At 44.4% G+C, this 18,724-nt stretch overlaps 1 protein-coding gene across 2 annotated transcripts in view; it reads right to left on the reverse strand.

Annotated features, from left to right (window-relative positions):
* SFI1 (SFI1 centrin binding protein) overlaps nucleotides 1–18,724 on the reverse strand; it is a 36,753-nt gene that overhangs the window by 16,503 nt on the left and 1,526 nt on the right. The window contains exons 2-16 of one of the 2 annotated variants that reach the window (XM_069961225.1): nucleotides 16,506–16,640; nucleotides 16,248–16,391; nucleotides 12,229–12,300; nucleotides 11,371–11,481; nucleotides 10,698–10,792; nucleotides 9,346–9,463; nucleotides 8,540–8,642; nucleotides 8,061–8,217; nucleotides 5,606–5,767; nucleotides 3,403–3,473; nucleotides 3,217–3,309; nucleotides 2,494–2,591; nucleotides 1,585–1,651; nucleotides 1,338–1,468; nucleotides 285–366 (exon numbers count right to left, since the gene is read on the reverse strand). In XM_069961225.1, the coding sequence (XP_069817326.1) occupies nucleotides 285–366; nucleotides 1,338–1,468; nucleotides 1,585–1,651; nucleotides 2,494–2,591; nucleotides 3,217–3,309; nucleotides 3,403–3,473; nucleotides 5,606–5,767; nucleotides 8,061–8,217; nucleotides 8,540–8,642; nucleotides 9,346–9,463; nucleotides 10,698–10,792; nucleotides 11,371–11,481; nucleotides 12,229–12,300; nucleotides 16,248–16,391; nucleotides 16,506–16,528 (1,527 nt within the window). In that variant the 5' untranslated portion in view covers nucleotides 16,529–16,640. Of the gene's footprint in view, nucleotides 1–284; nucleotides 367–1,337; nucleotides 1,469–1,584; nucleotides 1,652–2,493; nucleotides 2,592–3,216; nucleotides 3,310–3,402; nucleotides 3,474–5,605; nucleotides 5,768–8,060; nucleotides 8,218–8,539; nucleotides 8,643–9,345; nucleotides 9,464–10,697; nucleotides 10,793–11,370; nucleotides 11,482–12,228; nucleotides 12,301–16,247; nucleotides 16,392–16,505; nucleotides 16,688–18,724 lie in introns of both variants that reach the window. The other variant, XM_069961224.1, reaches the window with a different exon arrangement.

The raw sequence follows: 18,724 nt of genomic DNA on the forward strand, positions 1-18,724 counted from the left end.
AAGTGGGGCCCAAGCTGTCTGCCACACTATACATTGACATCCCCTTCTAAACAGGATGCTGACGAATACCTGCGACAGACAAAGCGAGAGAAAACATTATGTAAACCCAGCCTTATAAAAAGCCCTGTGTCAGAAAAGGCGAGTATAGTACGAAAATATATTTAGGGTTATTCGAGGTTGACCCTTCTGATATGACGGCTTGTGTTATTTTGTACAGTATTATATTTTGTTCCATATTGCTTTGAACTCTGGTTCTGCATTAGGACTATACACACTGTACTCACCATCCTTTCGGCTAAACCATTCTCTTGTTGACGTTCCAGTTTCTTCTTCCAAGTGAGGAGCACTCTTCTCTGTACACAAAAACTAATCATAAGAAAAAAGCTATTCAATTACATGGAATTTTTGGCATTTCCACAGGGTAGATCAGGGTTCCAGAGGTGGATCCTGCACCTATCAGGAGAACTAGTGTCCTCAGAACGTTGTTTACTATAGTCTCCCATTCGAGTCAACTCAGAAAGAAATGTTTACAGAATACATTTGGTGGGAGCAATTTCATGTGCATTGCTACTGTTACAACATTTAGAATAATTTTTGATAATTGTTTCCTTATCCTTAAAAAAAAGGATATTGATAAAATAGAACGGGTCCAAAGACGGGCTACAAAAATGGTGAAGGCATAAAATATATCAGGAAAGACCTACGGATTTGAATCTGTACAGTCTGGAGGAAAAAAGAGAAAAGGGGGGACATGATCAAAACCTTTAAGTATGTTAAAGGACTAAATAAGGTTCAGGAGGGAAGTGTTTTTAGTTAAAAACGGAACTCAAGAGCAAGAGGACAAAGTGAGAGGTTACTGGGGGAAAGATCAGAAGCAACGTGAGAAAATATTACTTTACTAAAAGAGTAGTAGATGCTTGGAACAAACTTCCAGCAGATGTGGTTGGTAAATCTACAATTACAGAATGTAACCCGGCATGGGATAAACATATATCTATCCCAAGATAATAAGAAGGGAAATACTAAAAGGGCAGACTAGATGGACACCAGGTGGGCTTTTCCTGCCGACAATCTTCTATCTTTCTATGTTTTTAAGTGTCATTTAATAATATTGATAGTATAAGCTATACACTTATTACATGTAACTAGCTATACACTTATTACATCCTTTAGGCGTGATATGTCTGCATTAGATTAGACCTTTAATAAATGCCTTCTGAAATGTGTTTAAAAAGAACATGTATTTATATTATTCAGGCTAAAAAACAAATAGATTACAGTTCAATAATTTGCAAATAAGCATTAGATTGCCATGTATATGGGTTCTTAAGTGCAACCTGTCAAATTGCGTGGCTTGATCTTCCATTTCTCTCAACCTCTGCTTAATATAGGTTTGTTCCCTCCATGTCTGGAAGCTTTGAGGCAGAAGGTAGTTAGCATAGTGGCGGTCTGCAGCTGCAACAAGAACCTGCAAGGATAGCAAGAACAATACCCCTACATGTTAAAGAGTTAAAGCAAATTCACTTGAGTGTGTAATATTTTCACATGCAAATATAATCCAACACCATAAACAGTCCATTGTACCTTTTTGATCTTACATTGCTGCTTGTATTGTATCCAGAAATTGAAATACTTCTGCAGCACAACTATCCTGAAAAAGCAGAATTACATACTGTAGTTAGGGCGCATAAAAGGCAAAGGCAAAAGATCACCGTGGACATTTATTAGGGCTACAGCAAACAAATGTCTCAAGCAACCACTAAGGCTACATTCACACATCCGTTGTTCTGTCCGCAATTGTGGACAGAACATAGAACCAATGGTATTCTATTGGCCCTGTTCACACATCCGTATGTGTGTACTGGGTCGCAATCCGTGCCGCAAAAAAAGGACGTGCTGTAATGTGGAATGCATTACACGGCCCGGATCGCTATGGTAATGAAGTCGGAATGTAGTACTCAGTGAAGCACGGAGCACTACAGATGCACATTCGTAGTGCGGGCCTTAGCCTGCACTACGGGTGTGTGAATATATCCTGAGGCTGCGTTCACACTACGTATATTTCAGTCAGTATATGTATATTTCAGTCAGTATTGCAACCAAAACCAGGAGTGGATTAAAAACACAGAAAGGATCTGTTCACACAATGTTGAAATTGAGTGGATGGCCGCCATTTAATGGCAAATATTTGCTGTTATTTTTGACCAACGGCTGTTATATTGAAATAATGGCAGTTATTTACTGTTATATGGCGGCCATCCACTCAATTTCAACATTGTGTGAACAGATCCTTTCTGTGTTTTTAATCCACTTCTGGTTTTGGTTGCAATACTGACTGAAATATACGTAGTGTGAACGCAGCCTAAAGCTGTTTGGAAAATTAGGCCAACCATCCGACTGTAACCATCCGTTTTATATGGAGAATAAGACCAACCATATGACCGTAAGCTATGGGCTTGTTTGCACTAGTTTTATGAATTGTCCTCAGCATACCTGTAATGAGAATATGCTGCCTTAGTAAGAGACAGGAGTCTGCCTTCCTCCTTCTGCTCCTTGTGACGCTGCCAAGCAGCCCAGAACCTGCGGAGCAACTGCACAGAAGAATAAGATATTTAGAGAAGGTAATATGTTCTATATGGAATTACCTTTATCTACCTGGAAATTTACCAACCCGTTTTAAAGGGGGATTCTCGTCAGGTAAAATACATGCTGAATCATCCCCCCTCCTGTGGACGAACAATTTGTTCCATAGTTATTATCTTATCAGTCACCTTCCCCCAGTTCTGCTTTCTGCTGAAGACACAGAAAACTGTGTGTGAGCTGTTATGTCTCCACTCTGAACCCCCTCCCCCCTTCGCTTCTGAGAAAGCTGATGTAAGCAGCAACGCTGGCTGGCTGTTTCTGCACTTTCATGCTGAGAGGGTTAAACTAAGGTCAAGTTGCTGGTGACCTCACTGTGATTAATCCTCCCAGCATTACAGAGTGCAGAGACAGCCGGCTCAGAACTTGGAGAAGGAGACTGTAAAAGTAATGACAAGTATGAAACAAAATGTTATTCTCCAGGAGGGCGGATGATTCACCATGTATTTTACCTATGGAAAATACCCCTTTAAGGTTGTTTCCATGTGGACAAAAATAGTTACTGCACCTTTTATTACACTGTACAAATTATTATTACAATACTTCACGTTATTAAAAGCGATTCAAACAACTTACTAAAAAGTGATACTGATGGACAGCCTGCAGCTTTCTTTCCTGTGTAGACTTTACAAGGTAGATATTCTTCTTAAAAGCATGAAGGCCAGACTTCTGCAACAACAAAAATCCCAGAAATTTAACACGTCTTCAACTGATATCTTGTTCACGGATGAATATGCACAAGACCTCACATGAGAGCAGTACCATGAGGTGGAGTCTGTAATGGGCCTGTGCTACTTCCTGTAAATTGGCTTCTTCTGCGCTGATCTGCATGTCTGTCACCAAGTTAAGGAAAGGTTTGATGGAAATCAATGTAGAGATAATGAATATACAAAAGGTAATTAGACTAAACTACTAATAAAAAATAATAACCAAGCGAGGACAATAGGCTGATTATAAAAATAATACAAGTGTTTCTACTTCAACTTGTCATACTTCAAAATAAAGCAGCCTATTCCTTGCTTGATACATCTGCCATATATTCTGCTTCACAAGTGGTAAGTCATGTTGAGTGAACCTGTCAAAATGTTCAGGTTAGGTAAAGTTATCCGAACCTGAACGAGTCACGTTTGATTCCCCGTGACTGCAGGGGTTAAATGCCATCCTAGGGAGTCCTAGAAAAAATGGATACAGCCTATGGCCTATGGCTGTATCCATGTTTGCCAGGACGCTAGGGCTGCAGGGAATCAAACGCTGAGCTTTTGGTTAACTTTGCCAAACCCAAACATTTTGACAGGCTTGCTCAAATGCTGTAAAATGTGTTCAGACTGCTCATGGATTCTTTGTAATAGAGAACACAGCCCTGAATAGAAATCATGTTTATAAAAGCTGGAACCGCTACTTACTGCCCAGATAGGTTACCTAACTGATACCAGATAAAATACAGCAGGAAACTTAAAGTGACCCTGTACCCACAATCTGCCCCCCCCCCTCCCCCCAAACCACTTGTCCCATTCAGATAGCTGCTTTTAATCCAAAATCTGTCCTGGGGTCCGTTCGGCAGGTGATGCAGTTATTGTCCTAAAAATGTACTTAAAATTGCAGCTCCGTGCCAAATGGGCGTATCTGTGCCCTAACTTTGCACCACCCCTCCGTCCCTCCTCCCCACCCTCTTCATCATTAGGAATGCCACTGGAACATTTACTTCTGTTTGAACATTGCACAGGTGTCTTAATGATCCAGCCGTGCTGGGCGGACACAGGTGGTGAATAATAGGCAATCTGCCTGGAGCGTTCCTAATGATGAGGAGGGCGGGGAGGAGGGACGGAGGGGTGTGCAGAGTTCGGGCACAGATATGCCTGTAGGGCACGGAGCTGCAATTTTAAAAGTAAATTTTTATGACAATAACTGCATCACCTGCCAAACGGACCGCAGAACAGATCTTGGATTAAAAGCAGCTATCCGAAGGTACAAGTGGTTTGGGGGGTCAGATTGTGGGTACAGAGTCACTTTAAAGTGTCACTGTGTTTTTGTTTTTTTTCCCCAGAAATCAATTAAGAAACTTTGTAATTGGGTTTATTAGGCAAATATCGCATTTTCTGCATTCAAAAAGCCTTTCCCCAGGCCCCCCCCTCCTCTCTTTCATTCACTACTCATTATCAGGAAATCTCGACTCTTTTACATCAGTCGGGCCCTGTCTGTTCTATGGAGAGGGGAGGGGGGAGATTAGTCGGCAGCAGGAAAGGATTACACAGCAGGACCTGTGTGAAAGCTGTATTCAGAGGTCAGAGAGGTCAGTGCTGACTTCAGAGGAGATAGCCCCATGATGTAGCTGTAAATTAACTCTTTGTTGTCCTGTTTATGTGCCTCATCTCCCTCCACCCCTCCCCTCTCCATAAGAGAATCATAAAGACAGGGGGGAGAGAGCTTCAAACTGCTTTTTCATGATAAAAATGCATTTTTCGGCTAATAAACCCAATTACAAAATTTCTTAAAATCGCCTGTACTATTGATTTCTGCAAAAAAAAATTAAACGACAGTGACACTTTAAAGATAAAATCAATACGACCACTAGTGCTGCACCTGTATGGTGGTGTGGGTGCTGCTCTAAGTAAGCAACCTTATCTGTGCTGTCAAAATGTCTACTTAGGTGCAACTCCACTATACAAATCCTAATGGTAGCAAGTGCACATACACTGATGTTACTTGTACAAGTTTGCTCAATCTTATGTTCCTTAGGAGTTGCAACTGAGTACACATGCAGTTTTCACTACTTGTTGTTTCTCTTTGACATATTGGTACCAAATAAAGTTGCCTATAATGCACACAAATAGACTATTTTTTAAATTTTTAAGCACTAAAATGACAAACATGAGAAAACATTAAACTGTGTTATTTAATCACATATCAAGCTGTACATTGTAAAGCTCCTCTTGGCACATTATGATAGAGCAAGCAGTAAGGATACAGTGCCTCCAGTGGTTAAACACTGTTCGAAGAATAAAGCGCCGTGCCAAAGACTCGCAGCGTTCCTGTTTTGCCTGCAGTCTCTTGACTTTGTCCATTTGATGGGACCATAATGTAAAATATCTCTGAGTGACGTTTTCATGATACAAGGACAAGGCCAGTGCTGTAATACAGGGGAAAAAAATAACGTTGCATAACTTGCACAACGTACACAAGGTTCCAGATTTATGAAACGGTGTTAAATGGAAACTGGTGTAAGCTGCCCAAAGTAACCAATCACAGCTCAGCTTTAGGTTCTTGTAAAGTGAAAGACGAGCTGTGATTGGTTGCTGTGGGCAGGTATTTTCTAATTTCTATGTTAAAAATTAGAGATGAGCGAACCTTGAGCCAGCTCGAGTCCATCCGAACCCGATCGTTCGCCATTTGATTAGCGGTGGCTGCTGAAGTTGGATAAAGCTCTATGGTTGTCTGGAAAACATGGATACAGCCAATGACTATATCCATGTTTTCTACATAGCCTTAGGGCTTTATCCAACTTCAGCAGCCACCGCTAATCAAATGCCGAACGATCGGGTTCGGATAAACTCGAACATGCTCGGGGTTCGCTCATCTCTATTAAAAACATATATACTGAACCCAGGAAAACTTTAGCTTTAGCTTTGGCTGTCCAGGCATGATGGGAATTCTAGTTTTGCGACAGCTGGAGGGCCAAAAGGTTCCCCATCCATGCTTTAAATCAGCGTTTCCCAACCGGGGTGCCGGGAGAACCCGCCAGGGGTGCCGCGGGATCCCGGTGGGAATAGAGACACTGTCACTTTAAGCATCCCCAGAAGCTGCGGCCGCGCAGCTTCTCGGGATGCACAGATCACTTTGATGTTCTGCCCGCACTGTGAGCAGGTGGAACATTAAAGTGAGCAGAATGTAGGAGCAGGAAGTGTCAGCGTCCTGCTCTTACATTCTCTCCCATAGGCCGCCGGCACTTCCTGCCAGCAGCCTATGGGACGCCGGGCAGTGACCTCTCCGGCAGGCGTGATGATGTGACGTCATCACGCCTGCCGGAGGTCCCGTCCCCGCGGCTCACAAGATGAAGCCAGAAGAGAAGAGAAGCTCCCTGCGGTGGATTAGGTGAATAAAATGTTTGTTTTGTTTTAATAACTATTTGTGGACAGCAGTATGGAGGCATATGATGGAGGCATAGCATGGGGGGGCATAGCATGGGGGGGCATATCATTGGGGAGCATAGCAGGAGGCATATCATGGGGGGCATATCATGGCGGACATAGCAGGAGGCATATCATGGGGAACATAGCAGGGGGCATTCTTACTATATGGGTGGGGGCACAGCAGGGGATGATACATATGGAGGCAACCCACATTCCTAATCGCTTTACTGCACATGACACCAAACAGCGCAGTTACTATGGGAGCCTATAGGAGGGAGAAAGAGAAGAAAGTTGGTAGAAATGTGCAGAGCCTAAAATGTTTGTCTCGCAGGTTCTGAAGACATGAAACGTAGCTGGAAGAAATCATCATAGTGGTCTGGACCGGAGATCAAAGAAGACATCACCTGTGAGTCACTGAATCATGGTTTTTGTATTTTGTAGAACATTATTTGGTAGGGGTGCCCCGAGCTAATTTTTTTTCCCAAGGGGTGCCCCGAGGTGGAAAAGGTTGGGAAGCACTGCTTTAAATTGTCATTAACCCCTTCCCCAGCATGCATTCCGAGTAGAGATGACTGAATTCACAGTATCAACAAAGCAACGCGCTTTGTTCGCCTAACGGTCTGCCTATCAGCCGGCTGCCTTTTTACTCCATGCCGCTCCACTCCGGGTGCCTGTAAAAGTTGGATCCAGTTCTGGGAAACAGGGAGAAAATCCCCAGGACAGGATCCAGCTTTTCCAGGCACCCAAAGAGGAGCGGCATGGAGTTCAAAGGCAGCTGGCTCATAAGCAGACTGCCAGGCTGACAAAGTGTTACGCTTTGTTAATACTGAGAATTTACTCATTTGGCTTTCATGCTCAGGCATCCATGGCAGGACTGGGGGTCATCACAAGGCCCCACGGCTGCCACAGAGACCCATCGGTAGCAACAAGCACATCAACCAGAAGCTGATGGGTAAGTACTGTGCAGCAGACACTTTTAATTTCACAGTTATGATCTGACCACAAGCATATAAAGGGTTAATCTACCAGAAACTGAGGTTTCTCCGTCCCTGGTAGATGCAACAGGGGCTCAGCTGTCATACTGACAGCCGAGCTCCTGTGAACTCTGCATGAGGGATATACTCTGCTTTATTCTAGGCCTATCCTGTAAAGGTGGCGGCCTAGAATATGGACCTTTAATGACCACTGTAAAAGGCCGTATCAGCGGTCATTAAGAGGTTAAAGATTAAAGTTACCTGTCAGTATGTGTCCAAAGTTTCTGTCTAGTAAGTAACTCAACACGGCCATTCTTACCATGCTGCTTCTTCTTTCGCTGACGATAATGTATGTAGAGCTGCCAGGCCTCAACTGCTGCCTGCAGCATACGGCCCCGGTGATGTCTAATTGCCCTCTGCTCTTTCACCTTTTCTTCCTCAATGTGAAGATGCATTTCTTTCCATTGAAGCAAAGCCTTTAAGACACAGCATTACCATGATTCCCCATGGAGGTTGAGTAAAGGTACAAGAAAAATTGCCCAAAGTTTTGGGACAAGGCTAACCATATGTATATACACTACAAACAGAAAAAGGTCATATATATAGACCAGGTCAGATATATATATTTTTATAAGACAGATATAAAGCAGAGGTGCCATTATTGGTGCCAAATTAACTTCAAAGAATGTAACCATAGACAATGAATGGGGCACACATCACCTTCTGTTAGTAATGACACAATAACATAGAAAAATCAGTGCTCTATATGTAAACATAATACAGCTCCGCCATACATACCCTCATCTGCAGACTCAAGGCCCAGTGGTTTAAAGCTAGTGCTTCCATCTGACGGACTCTTTGACTCTGTTCTATCCGCTTCATCCAAATGTTCCATGTATTGCTGAAAGAGTGTCCATTTACAAATATGAAGGTTGGATAGCCTATAAAACTATAAGTGTGCATTCGCATGTACCATATCACAAGGGGCAAGCGTACTTTGCTCAGTCCTACAAGGAAGGAAGCGGTTAAGTGAGGATAGACAGCATTGCCACTTAACCCCCTGGGGGCCAGACAGTAAGCAGAGATCTTTACAGACCGCTGCTTACTGTAGAGGAGCAGAACAACTAACGGTTGTTCTGATGTTCAGTGGGGACTTAGCACTTACCCATCGTCACTTAACTCGTTCCTGGCAGTCTGGGCAGGAGTCATACAATGTATGCCTTTTGCTCACAATAAACCGTGCCGTACAGGGACACTCAGGAACAATCTTTTCTTGAGTGAGAAACACGTTTAGAGTAGGGACCATCATAATGGGAGATCATGCTCCTGTGCACCGCTCCTTACGGTCTGAAGTCTGAAAAGGTAAGTGATGATGCTTTGCATCACCACTTAACTCCTTACACTTTGCAACTTTTTACACCCTAAAACTTACAGGTTTGCTGCGAGTTCTGCTATCCACTGAAGTAAATGGGTAGCTAATCTGCTCCGGATTCCAGGCAGCACCCACTGCAAAAAATCCTTTGGGTACACGTTGGTAAGTGTGAATGTACCCTAAATTTGTTATTTAAAAAAAAAAAAGTATATAGCATATTTAATCATCTTACCATATGAGCCTATATTCTCTGAACTGCAGAGCTTCAGACAGCATGTGATTCTTTGTCCTGCAGACGTGGATATATATCACCCAGTGATTGAATGCAAGGCACATGATACCTTTCTGAGCTGTTAAAAAACAAAAAACAAAAACAAACACAGAATACAGAGTAAGAAAACAATTTCTGCAAAACATCAAGAAACTGACATAGGTAATGGACTGCAATCCATTGTATCATGATTACAAAAAGAACAATGAGTGATGTTACTCCGATTGTGTTTGGTCCAATAATAACCTATACAACCTATGGCAAAAAAGAAGGGCAATGTCAGCCCTGGCCGCCTGTTTACAGTATATACACACAGCACATTTACAGTTGCCTGGGAATCCATCTGTCTATGGCTGAAAACCTCATGTCCTCTTGCACATATAAAGGATTCACACATGACATATTTTTCCACTGAAGATTTGGCCACAGCCATGAAGTCCAAAACCCATGGATTCATTGTGGACAATTACCCTTGGAAAAGTCCTCCCCAAACACAAATCTAACACGTGTAGATTTTGCTGTGTCCAAAGATTCAGCGTGATTCTCAAAATAAATATATAAGGCCCTTTAAATTGGGGTTTCAAAATGAAAGGGCAGTTAGTTAGTTTTTTGTCTTTTTTCCAGAAACAGTACCACTCTTTTTCAATGGCTCTGTTTGGTATTGTCACTAGTGCGTGCGGCAGGATCTCTGTTCAAAACTCCTGTGGCTCTGTGCTCGGTCCTAAAGAGAGTGTAGTATGGACCAGCCGGAAGTTCCATAGGCTGCATTGTAATACACTTATAATGCATCCTATGGAGCTACCAGCTGGTCTGTACCACACTCGCTTTAGGAAAGAGCTGCAGGAATTTTGAACAGGAATCCTGCCGAACTCACTAGTGGAAGGTACTTTTTAAAGCAGAAGTTCGGCCAAAATGAAGAATATATACTTACCCGTCCCCCCCATGGCACTGTATCACTGTTCCCGAACCCATGACGTGCTCCTGCACTGGTTTCAGGATTGCCCGCTCAGCTGTTCAGTGACTGGGGCAAGACACTGCTGTAGTCACCGACTGGCTGAGCGGGCACTCTCCCCTGGGTTCTCCCCAGGAAGCCAGGCGAAACTGAAGTCCAGTGGTGCTCAGGAAGCTGGTGATGCAGCGCTGAGGGGGCATGGTGATGGGTAAGTATACACCTTTTATTATGTTCTTGTCCTCCCCCTCCCTTCCAGTAAAGTTTTCATTTTGGCCGGACTTCTTCTTTAAATCAACAAAATACTGTTTTCGCCAGTTAGAAACCATGTTATTTCATGTCTCTACTAAATAGTAATACTTACCATACCGTTCTGCAATCAGATACTTTTGCTTAGTTTGATTCTGTGTGGTCACAAAGCTCCTCCATGCCTTAAAGCACATTGTGTACAGTGTATACCTAGGAGATTGACAACAAACTGAGACATTTTCATACAGCTCCACCAAGCATTTCATGAAGTTAATATAACAATAATAAAATCTAACAAGAACGAAGAAAACCAAGAGTGTATTATGAGGCCCTGAGGATGAAGGTAAGTTCATTCCCTATGCCACTTAGGTGTCTTGGGGGTGGAACTAATGCTATTGAGAATGTTTGCGTAGCTCTAACCAAAGAAGTAGTCACTAAGCCCTCTGCATCGAGACCAACCGCCTAGTAAAAACATTTTTCCGACGTAACTACTAACTTGTAATATTGCACTCCGACTTAAACAACGAAAATCCCTGCTATACAAAGAGATTATCTGTCGCATAAGGCCAGTGATCAGCAGATGGCTAATTGCCGCCTTTCAACATGTCAAAAAATAATCAGCTGTTGGCCGCACATCTCTGTATAGTAAGAGATGTGCGGTCGATGGCTGAGTAAAACAAAGGGCTGCATGAACATCGCTAGAGATGTTTGTGCAGCCCTGGCTGAGATTATCGGTGGGTCAGGCCATCTATTAACATAGCAGAAATTGTGATACTCTTCCATTTTACCTGTAATGGCATTCAGCTCGGACACTGAGCCTCCACTCTTTACACACTGTCCACCACTCCTCCTTCCACTGACAGAAGCAGTGATGCAGTAGTCGAAAGGAATAATGGCGTCTACAGAATGTGGATATCAATACAAAAGTGGTAAAAAGGAAAATACACATTAGTATTTAATGAGATAGTACATAAAGAAAACATAGATAAGCTTTATTATTGCTATATTAGAAAACAGACATCAACATTACCCTTCAGCTACAGCATTTTACGCTATGTTAAAAGATCTTTGCAAAATACAATTTTTCAAGGTACGAACCCACACAATGCAATGTACTTGTTAAAGGGGAACTATCAGCAGGTTAGACAAATCTAATCTCCTGATAGCCCTGGGACACTGAGGAGAAAGGTAACACACATCCCTTCCTCCTTAGTGTATCAGGCTCTATAGGGGCTATCAGCATGTTAGATTCTTCTAACCTGCTGATAGTGACTCTAGTAATAGACTTAAAGGGGAACTATCTTCACTGACAATACCATTGCGACCAGTGACTGGTCACTGTGTGGTGATTGTTGGGAGCAGACTGTTGGGTTCTCCACTTATCCCAAGAACAAAGGGAAAATGCAGTCTAGAATAAGTGGAACTTCTGCACAGCGAGCACTCCATTCATTGTCTATGGAGCTTCTGAATATTGCCGGGCTTAGCCCCCGCGGGTAGGGGATAACTATATGAGGAGGAAATACCCCTTTAATTTTAATGTCTGCGCTGTAACCAGTCCAGTATGAATCTCCTTACTTCACACCTTTATACCTTAAATTATGTTTCCTACAATAATGGCATTATATTTATAGTCCTTTAGATATTACCTTGCAGTGGATGAAAGGACCCTTCCAAAAGTTTTTCTTATCCAGAGGTATAGGAACTTTCGGGCCAGATGCCTGCAGAGAAGTATTTGGTTACATGTTGCACTTCATTCATTTGAGGCCACATTGGCATAATATGGATTTTGGTTTGCATCTGTATTCTGCCTGGAAGCCATCAGACTCCCGGCTCCAGTTCCGCTCAGCCAATCAGTGCAAGGCAGCAGTGGCTGAGCGGGACCGGATCCAGGAGCCTTACATGCTCTGGCGGCAGGTAATGTATGATCTCGGCAACGGGAGGTTAAAGCACATACTCACAGCGGGATGTCAACCCTGCTGTGAGTATGTGCTCTATAGGAATGAATGGGACTGGATCCGCAGCAGATCTCGCTGTGGATCCGGTAGGTGTGAACGCACCCTAAGGCTATGTTCACACTACGTGTATGTCCGGCCGTAGTTCGTATGCGGCCGGACATGTGCAGCTGAAACTACGGCCATGGGAAAAATAGACATGTGGCCGGACTGCGAACACGTGGGCGAACCGCGAACATACGCCCGTAGTACAGTTATGCTTCCCTATGTTTCAAAGCGATCTGAAACAGGTCATTTACTTGGAAATCTTCGCCCAGCCCAATAAAACACACAGAACCTTTTAGATCTAAAAATCAAGTTCAATTTGGCTGAAATAAGTACTCCGTACGGGACCACACTGAAATCCACGGCCGTGAGTTGGAACAGTTCCGGCCGCAAACAATGGTCTTGTTCATTTTTCACGGCGCCGTATACGATCCGGCCGTAAGCTCATACGTAGTGTGCATTGTGCGGCCGGATATAGTATACTTTCCAGCGTACGCATCAACCTCATAACTACGGGCGTATATTCGCGGTTCGCACTACGGCCGGAAATATATGTAGTGTGAACATGGCCTAAGGGTGAGTTCACAGCAAAGATTCAAAGATTCAAAGCAAATCTGCAGTTTCAAATCTGTGCCATCAAATCTGCTGCAGATCCTGTACGTGTATACGCACTCTTAGGGTCCTATTACACAGAGCGATTTTTAACAATTAACAACTAACGATAAACGATTGCAAACGAGATTGTTTATCGTTAACCTGAAATCGTTAACCATATTACACAGGACGTTAGTTACGATCATTACTATGATCGTTTATTCCTTCTGATCCCAGCAAAACAATGGACAATTGTGCAATTACACTGAACGATTAGTGAACAAATGCGGAACTTGAGCGAACGAAGGTGGAATTTCAGCGAACGATTAGTGAACGTTTAGCGAACGATAACCGATAATTTTAGGTCCAGATCTAAATCAACAACATACGAACGATTTTTCGATCGTTGCCTGCAATTACACAGAACGATTATCGTTTAAATTCGAACGATATAACGATTTTTCGCATGATAATCTTCCCGTGTAACAGGGCCCTTAGGGAGCCTTCATCAGTGATACTGATTGCTATCAAGCCAATGTATGTGTATCCTCGCTGCGTGGGTCCAGCCCAGCGGGGGTCCTACCGCTCACTGCAGGCACGGGAAGGGGTAAGTTGTCACTCATTATCAAAGTCCCCCCTGCCAGATGTTCAAAATCCCCAGACTTCCCCTTTAACTTTCCTTTTGGATCTACTTCAGACTCTGACACAAAAAAAAAAAAATCGCATTAAAGGAGAAGTCCGGCCAAAATTAATTTTTGATATGTTGTTACTTATGAAAAGTTATACAAATTTCTAATGTACATTAATTATGGGAAATGCACATATACTGCTATTTCCCTTAATTTAGTAGATCAGGAAGTGTTAGAAATATCTCTGAAGAAGTGACGTCACGACCCAGGGTGTAATTCCTATGGAGTGTCCAGCAGGGGGCGCTCTCTATATAGAAGTCTATGGGACTTTATTGTTTCTATGGGTTTCTATGTAATGTAATGTAATGTAGTGTACAGTGCTTTATTGAATGAATAAATCTATGGAATACTTTGGGGAGCAAGTGTCCTTGCTCCCCAAAGTATTGCATAAATGTATTCATTCAATACATTCAATACACAGTAAGCCCGCCGATCCGCCGCATTTCCGCCGAAATTCCGCCGCATTCCCGCCGATCCGCCACACGCTGATCCGCCGCATTCCCGCCGATCCGGACCATATACATTGAACTACAGCTCCCATCATCTGCTTCTAGTATGAACAAGTGATGGGAGCTGTAGCTGGGTAATGGATATGACATGCCGCCGGGCGCCGGGGGGAGCCGCTCAGTACACAGGAGCGCTCCCCCCTCCCCCTCCTCCTTCCGGGATAACTTCCGCCTATACCAATGCTGAGTCCCTGCCTGGCCGCCGCTCTCCGCTCTCATATACCGGCTCCCGGCATCAGCGCGGACACCAGGATGCATCGGGAGCCGGTATGTATGGGGGGAGAGCGGAGAGCGGCGGCCAGGCAGGGAGTCAGCATTGGTATAGGCGGAAGTTATCACGGAAGGAGGAGGAGGAGGGGGGAGCGCTCCTGTGTACTGAGCGGCTCCCCCCTGCGCCCGGCGGCATGTCATATCCATTACCCAGCTACAGCTCCCATCACCTGTTCATACTAGAAGCAGATGATGGGAGCTGTAGTTCAATGTATATGGTCCGGATCGGCGGGAATGCGGCGGATCAGCGTGTGGCGGATCGGCGGGAATGCGGCGGATCGGCGGGCTTACTGTGTATTGAATGTATTGAATGAATACATTTATGCAATACTTTGGGGAGCAAGGACACTTGCTCCCCAAAGTATTCCATAGATGTATTCATTCAATAAAGCACTGTACACTACATTACATTACATTACATAGAAACCCATAGAAACAATAAAGTCCCATAGACTTCTATATAGAGAGCGCCCCCTGCTGGACACTCCATAGGAATTACACCCTGGGTCGTGACGTCACTTCTTCAGAGATATTTCTAACACTTCCTGATCTACTAAATTAAGGGAAATAGCAGTATATGTGCATTTCCCATAATTAATGTACATTAGAAATTTGTATAACTTTTCATAAGTAACAACATATCAAAAATTAATTTTGGCCGGACTTCTCCTTTAAACACTGCAGGTGTGATCCCATCCTTAGGGCCCTATTCCACCAGACGATTATCATTCAAATTATCGTTAAATCTAAACGATAATCATTCGGTTGAAATGCAGTTAACGATTAACGACCGAACGAGAAATCGTTGATCGCTTTATAAGACCGGGACCTATTTTTATAGTTGCTCGTTCGCAAATCGTTCACATTGAATAAGACATCGTTCGGTCGTTCACAATAGATACGAACGCAATAGCGAATAAATAGCGAAGAAAAACTATCGCAATTACGATCATAAGTAACGATTATCGTTCCATGAAAATGAGTGAACGTTTTCAGGTCTTTCGCAATAGTGGTCGTTTGAGATAGTTAATCGTTAACGATTATGCAAACGATAATCGTCCGGTGGAATAGGGCCCTTAGTCCACAAGGGTCAGATCTTCTTGTGTGGATCTTATGCCCCTATTCCACAGGTCGTTTAGAGGAGCAAACGAGCGCTCTCAGCGCTCGTTTGCTCCTCGTTCCCCGCTCGCTGCTGCCGCCGCTATTCAACGCGGCTGCAGCGAGCGGGTGAGTGCGGGAGGGGGCGGCGGGGAGCTGCGGGGGGGCTGGTGATCGCTGATCGTCCGGGCAGCCCATAGGATATAGCAGCGTGTGCTGCCGAATGCCGATGCTCCTATTCAACGGAGCAACGGCAGCAGATCGCTGCTATATCAGTCGCTTGTTTTTCAACATGTTGAAAAACAAGCGACTGCAACGATCAGCCGACATGAACGATGTCGGCTGATTGTTGCACTCTATTCCACCGGACGATTATCGTCCGTAGCGGCCGATTACGAACGATAATCGTTCCGTGGAATAGGGCCTTTACAGCAGGCTTCCTCCCCTACCGTCAGAGGTATAATCCGCAGCTTTCCTGCGCTGTGTGAACAGGCCCTGAGTGGCGTCTTACCTGATGCGCAGTTCCTTGAGGCGTCCACCACGGTTCCAGGTGTAGTTCACCCGGTAGGGTCCCGGGCGGCTGCCCCTGCCTGGCCTCATGTTTCCCGGGCTCCTAGGGGCCACAGCCGGTCTCCCAGTCTTGTGTACGTTCTGTCTGTGAGAAACAACCATTACTTTACAATTCTCCCCGGACATCTTCCACATACACACACTGAGGTAAATCAGAGCGGCCCTGCACGTCACACACCGGAGACCCCCGGACACATACCGGCCCCTGTACGGACGCTCCATCCCTGTTCCGGCAGCTCCGGAGACTTCAACATCCGCGCTAGACTTCCCGCTCGTTGTCCTGGTCACCGGACGCCTGACAGGCGAGGGTGCGGGAGAGCGCCACCTGCTGACACTGAGAGGAAGTGTCACCGTGCGAGCACACCGTGCAGGATGAGGGCGCTGAGTGACGGAGAATTGTCCATTTTTAATAATTCCTATCGGTTTTACACGTTATCATGAAACACCGATATTGACGTGATATACGAAATTCTAGTCTTTATATGGAGCTCCTGTAAATTACACCATTGCAGCTCCCTGCATTTACCACAAGGTGGCGCTCCCTGCTCATACACTAAATGGAAAAAGTATGGGACCCTACAGGTTATTACACCTACAGGAGCATTCATTGCATTGTAAGTGGGGTTTTTTTTTGTTTTTTTTTTTGCCTACAAGATTCATTGAAAGCCAGCAGAACACAGGGATGTGATTGCACCTGTCTGTACTGTGCGCTTGGGCAATATTAAGGGTATGTTCACACATACAGGATCTGCAGCAGATTTCATGGCGCGGGTTTGAAGTTGCAGATTCATAGCAAATCTGCAGCTTGAAATCTGCTGCAGATCCTGTACGTGTGAATGCACCCTAAAGGGGAACTATCAGCAGGATAGACCAATCTAACCTGCTGATATATCCCTATTGCACCCATCTGTACTGTGCACTTGGGCACTATTAAAGGGGAACTATCAGCAGGATAAACCAATCTAATCTGCTGATAGCCCCCTTTAGCGCCCGGGATGCTGAGGAGGAAGGTATGTGTCTTACCTTCCTCCTCCGCACCTGTCCCATGCTGTTAGTGGGGCTAAAGTCCACTTTGGAGCACCCTTAGGAGCACTCTTGTGTCATATGGCCCACCCGTTTCATTGATTATAATTAGAAGGGACGACAATGCTCCTAAGGGTGCTCCGGAGCGGACTATACCCCAATTTAGGGTGTATCCACACTACGGAATCTGTTCAAAGCCACGCGTATCTCCGCCGGTCCTATAGGCTTCATTCTATGGTTTGCCAGATTCCGCTGGACCCGCTTATTCTTCGGGCAGATGGCGGAATCTATCAAACCATAGAATGAAGCCTATAGGACCGGCGGAGATGCGAGCGGGGACGAGCTGCGGAATCCGTGGCGGGTGGGTGATCCGCCAGGATTCCGTAGTGTGGACATACCCTAACAGCAGGGGAGCCGGGGAGGAAGACACGTACCTTCCTCCTCAGCGTCCCCAGCACTATATCAGCAGGTTAGATTCATCTTTAATGTGATGAACGCACTATTTCTGTGTGGGGGTACTAAGAGGGGCACTAAAGTGGAACGAATCCGTTCATAAATGAGACAAATGCAGGTTATTGTTGTGTCTGGCGGCGTTATATGTCAGGCGATTCCCCATCGTGTGCTATGGGGCTAAAGGGGATTGGTGATCTGGGCCCCCCAGTGCTCCAAACGGCCTTACTAAATGCTGGATTAAACTGCACAAAAATGGCACCGAGGATGAAGGTAAGAAGCATACATTCATCCTCAGCACCTGTGCACAATAGAGACATATCAGCAGGTTAGATGAATCTAATAATATAGTATAATTGTTTCCCTATTGTACAAGGGGCGCTGAGAATGAAGGTGTGTGTCTTACCTCCATCCTCGGTGCCATTTTTGTGCAGTTTGTTGTTTAATCCAGCGTCAGCGTTTGATTCGTCTAACCTCCTGATAATTCCCCTTTAAAGGGTGTTGTCCAGAGAAAATCTTTTTCTTTCAAATCAACTGGTGTCAGAAAGTTATATAGATTTGTAATTTACTTCTATTATCTAAAGTCTTCCCATACTTATCAGCTGCTGTATGTCCTGCAGGAAGTGTTTTATTTTCAATCAGACACAGTGCTCTCTGCTGACATCTCTGGCCGAGACAGGAACTGTCCAGAGCAGAAGAGGTTTTCTATGGGGATTCATAGAAAACAGAGACAGAGTTCCTGTCTCGGCCAGAGATGTCAGCAGAGAGTGCTGTGTCAGACTGGAAATAAACATTTCTGCATGACATACAGCAGCTAATAAGTATGGGAAGACTTGAGATTTTTTAATAGAAGTAAATTACAAATCTGTATAACTTTCTGAGATCAGTTGATTTGGAAAAAAAATAATTTTTTTTCGCTGGACAACCCCTTTAAAGCCCCTTTCA

The sequence above is a fragment of the Dendropsophus ebraccatus genome, chromosome 3 (assembly GCF_027789765.1).
Source record: "Dendropsophus ebraccatus isolate aDenEbr1 chromosome 3, aDenEbr1.pat, whole genome shotgun sequence".
Classification (NCBI taxonomy): Eukaryota; Metazoa; Chordata; class Amphibia; order Anura; family Hylidae; genus Dendropsophus; species Dendropsophus ebraccatus.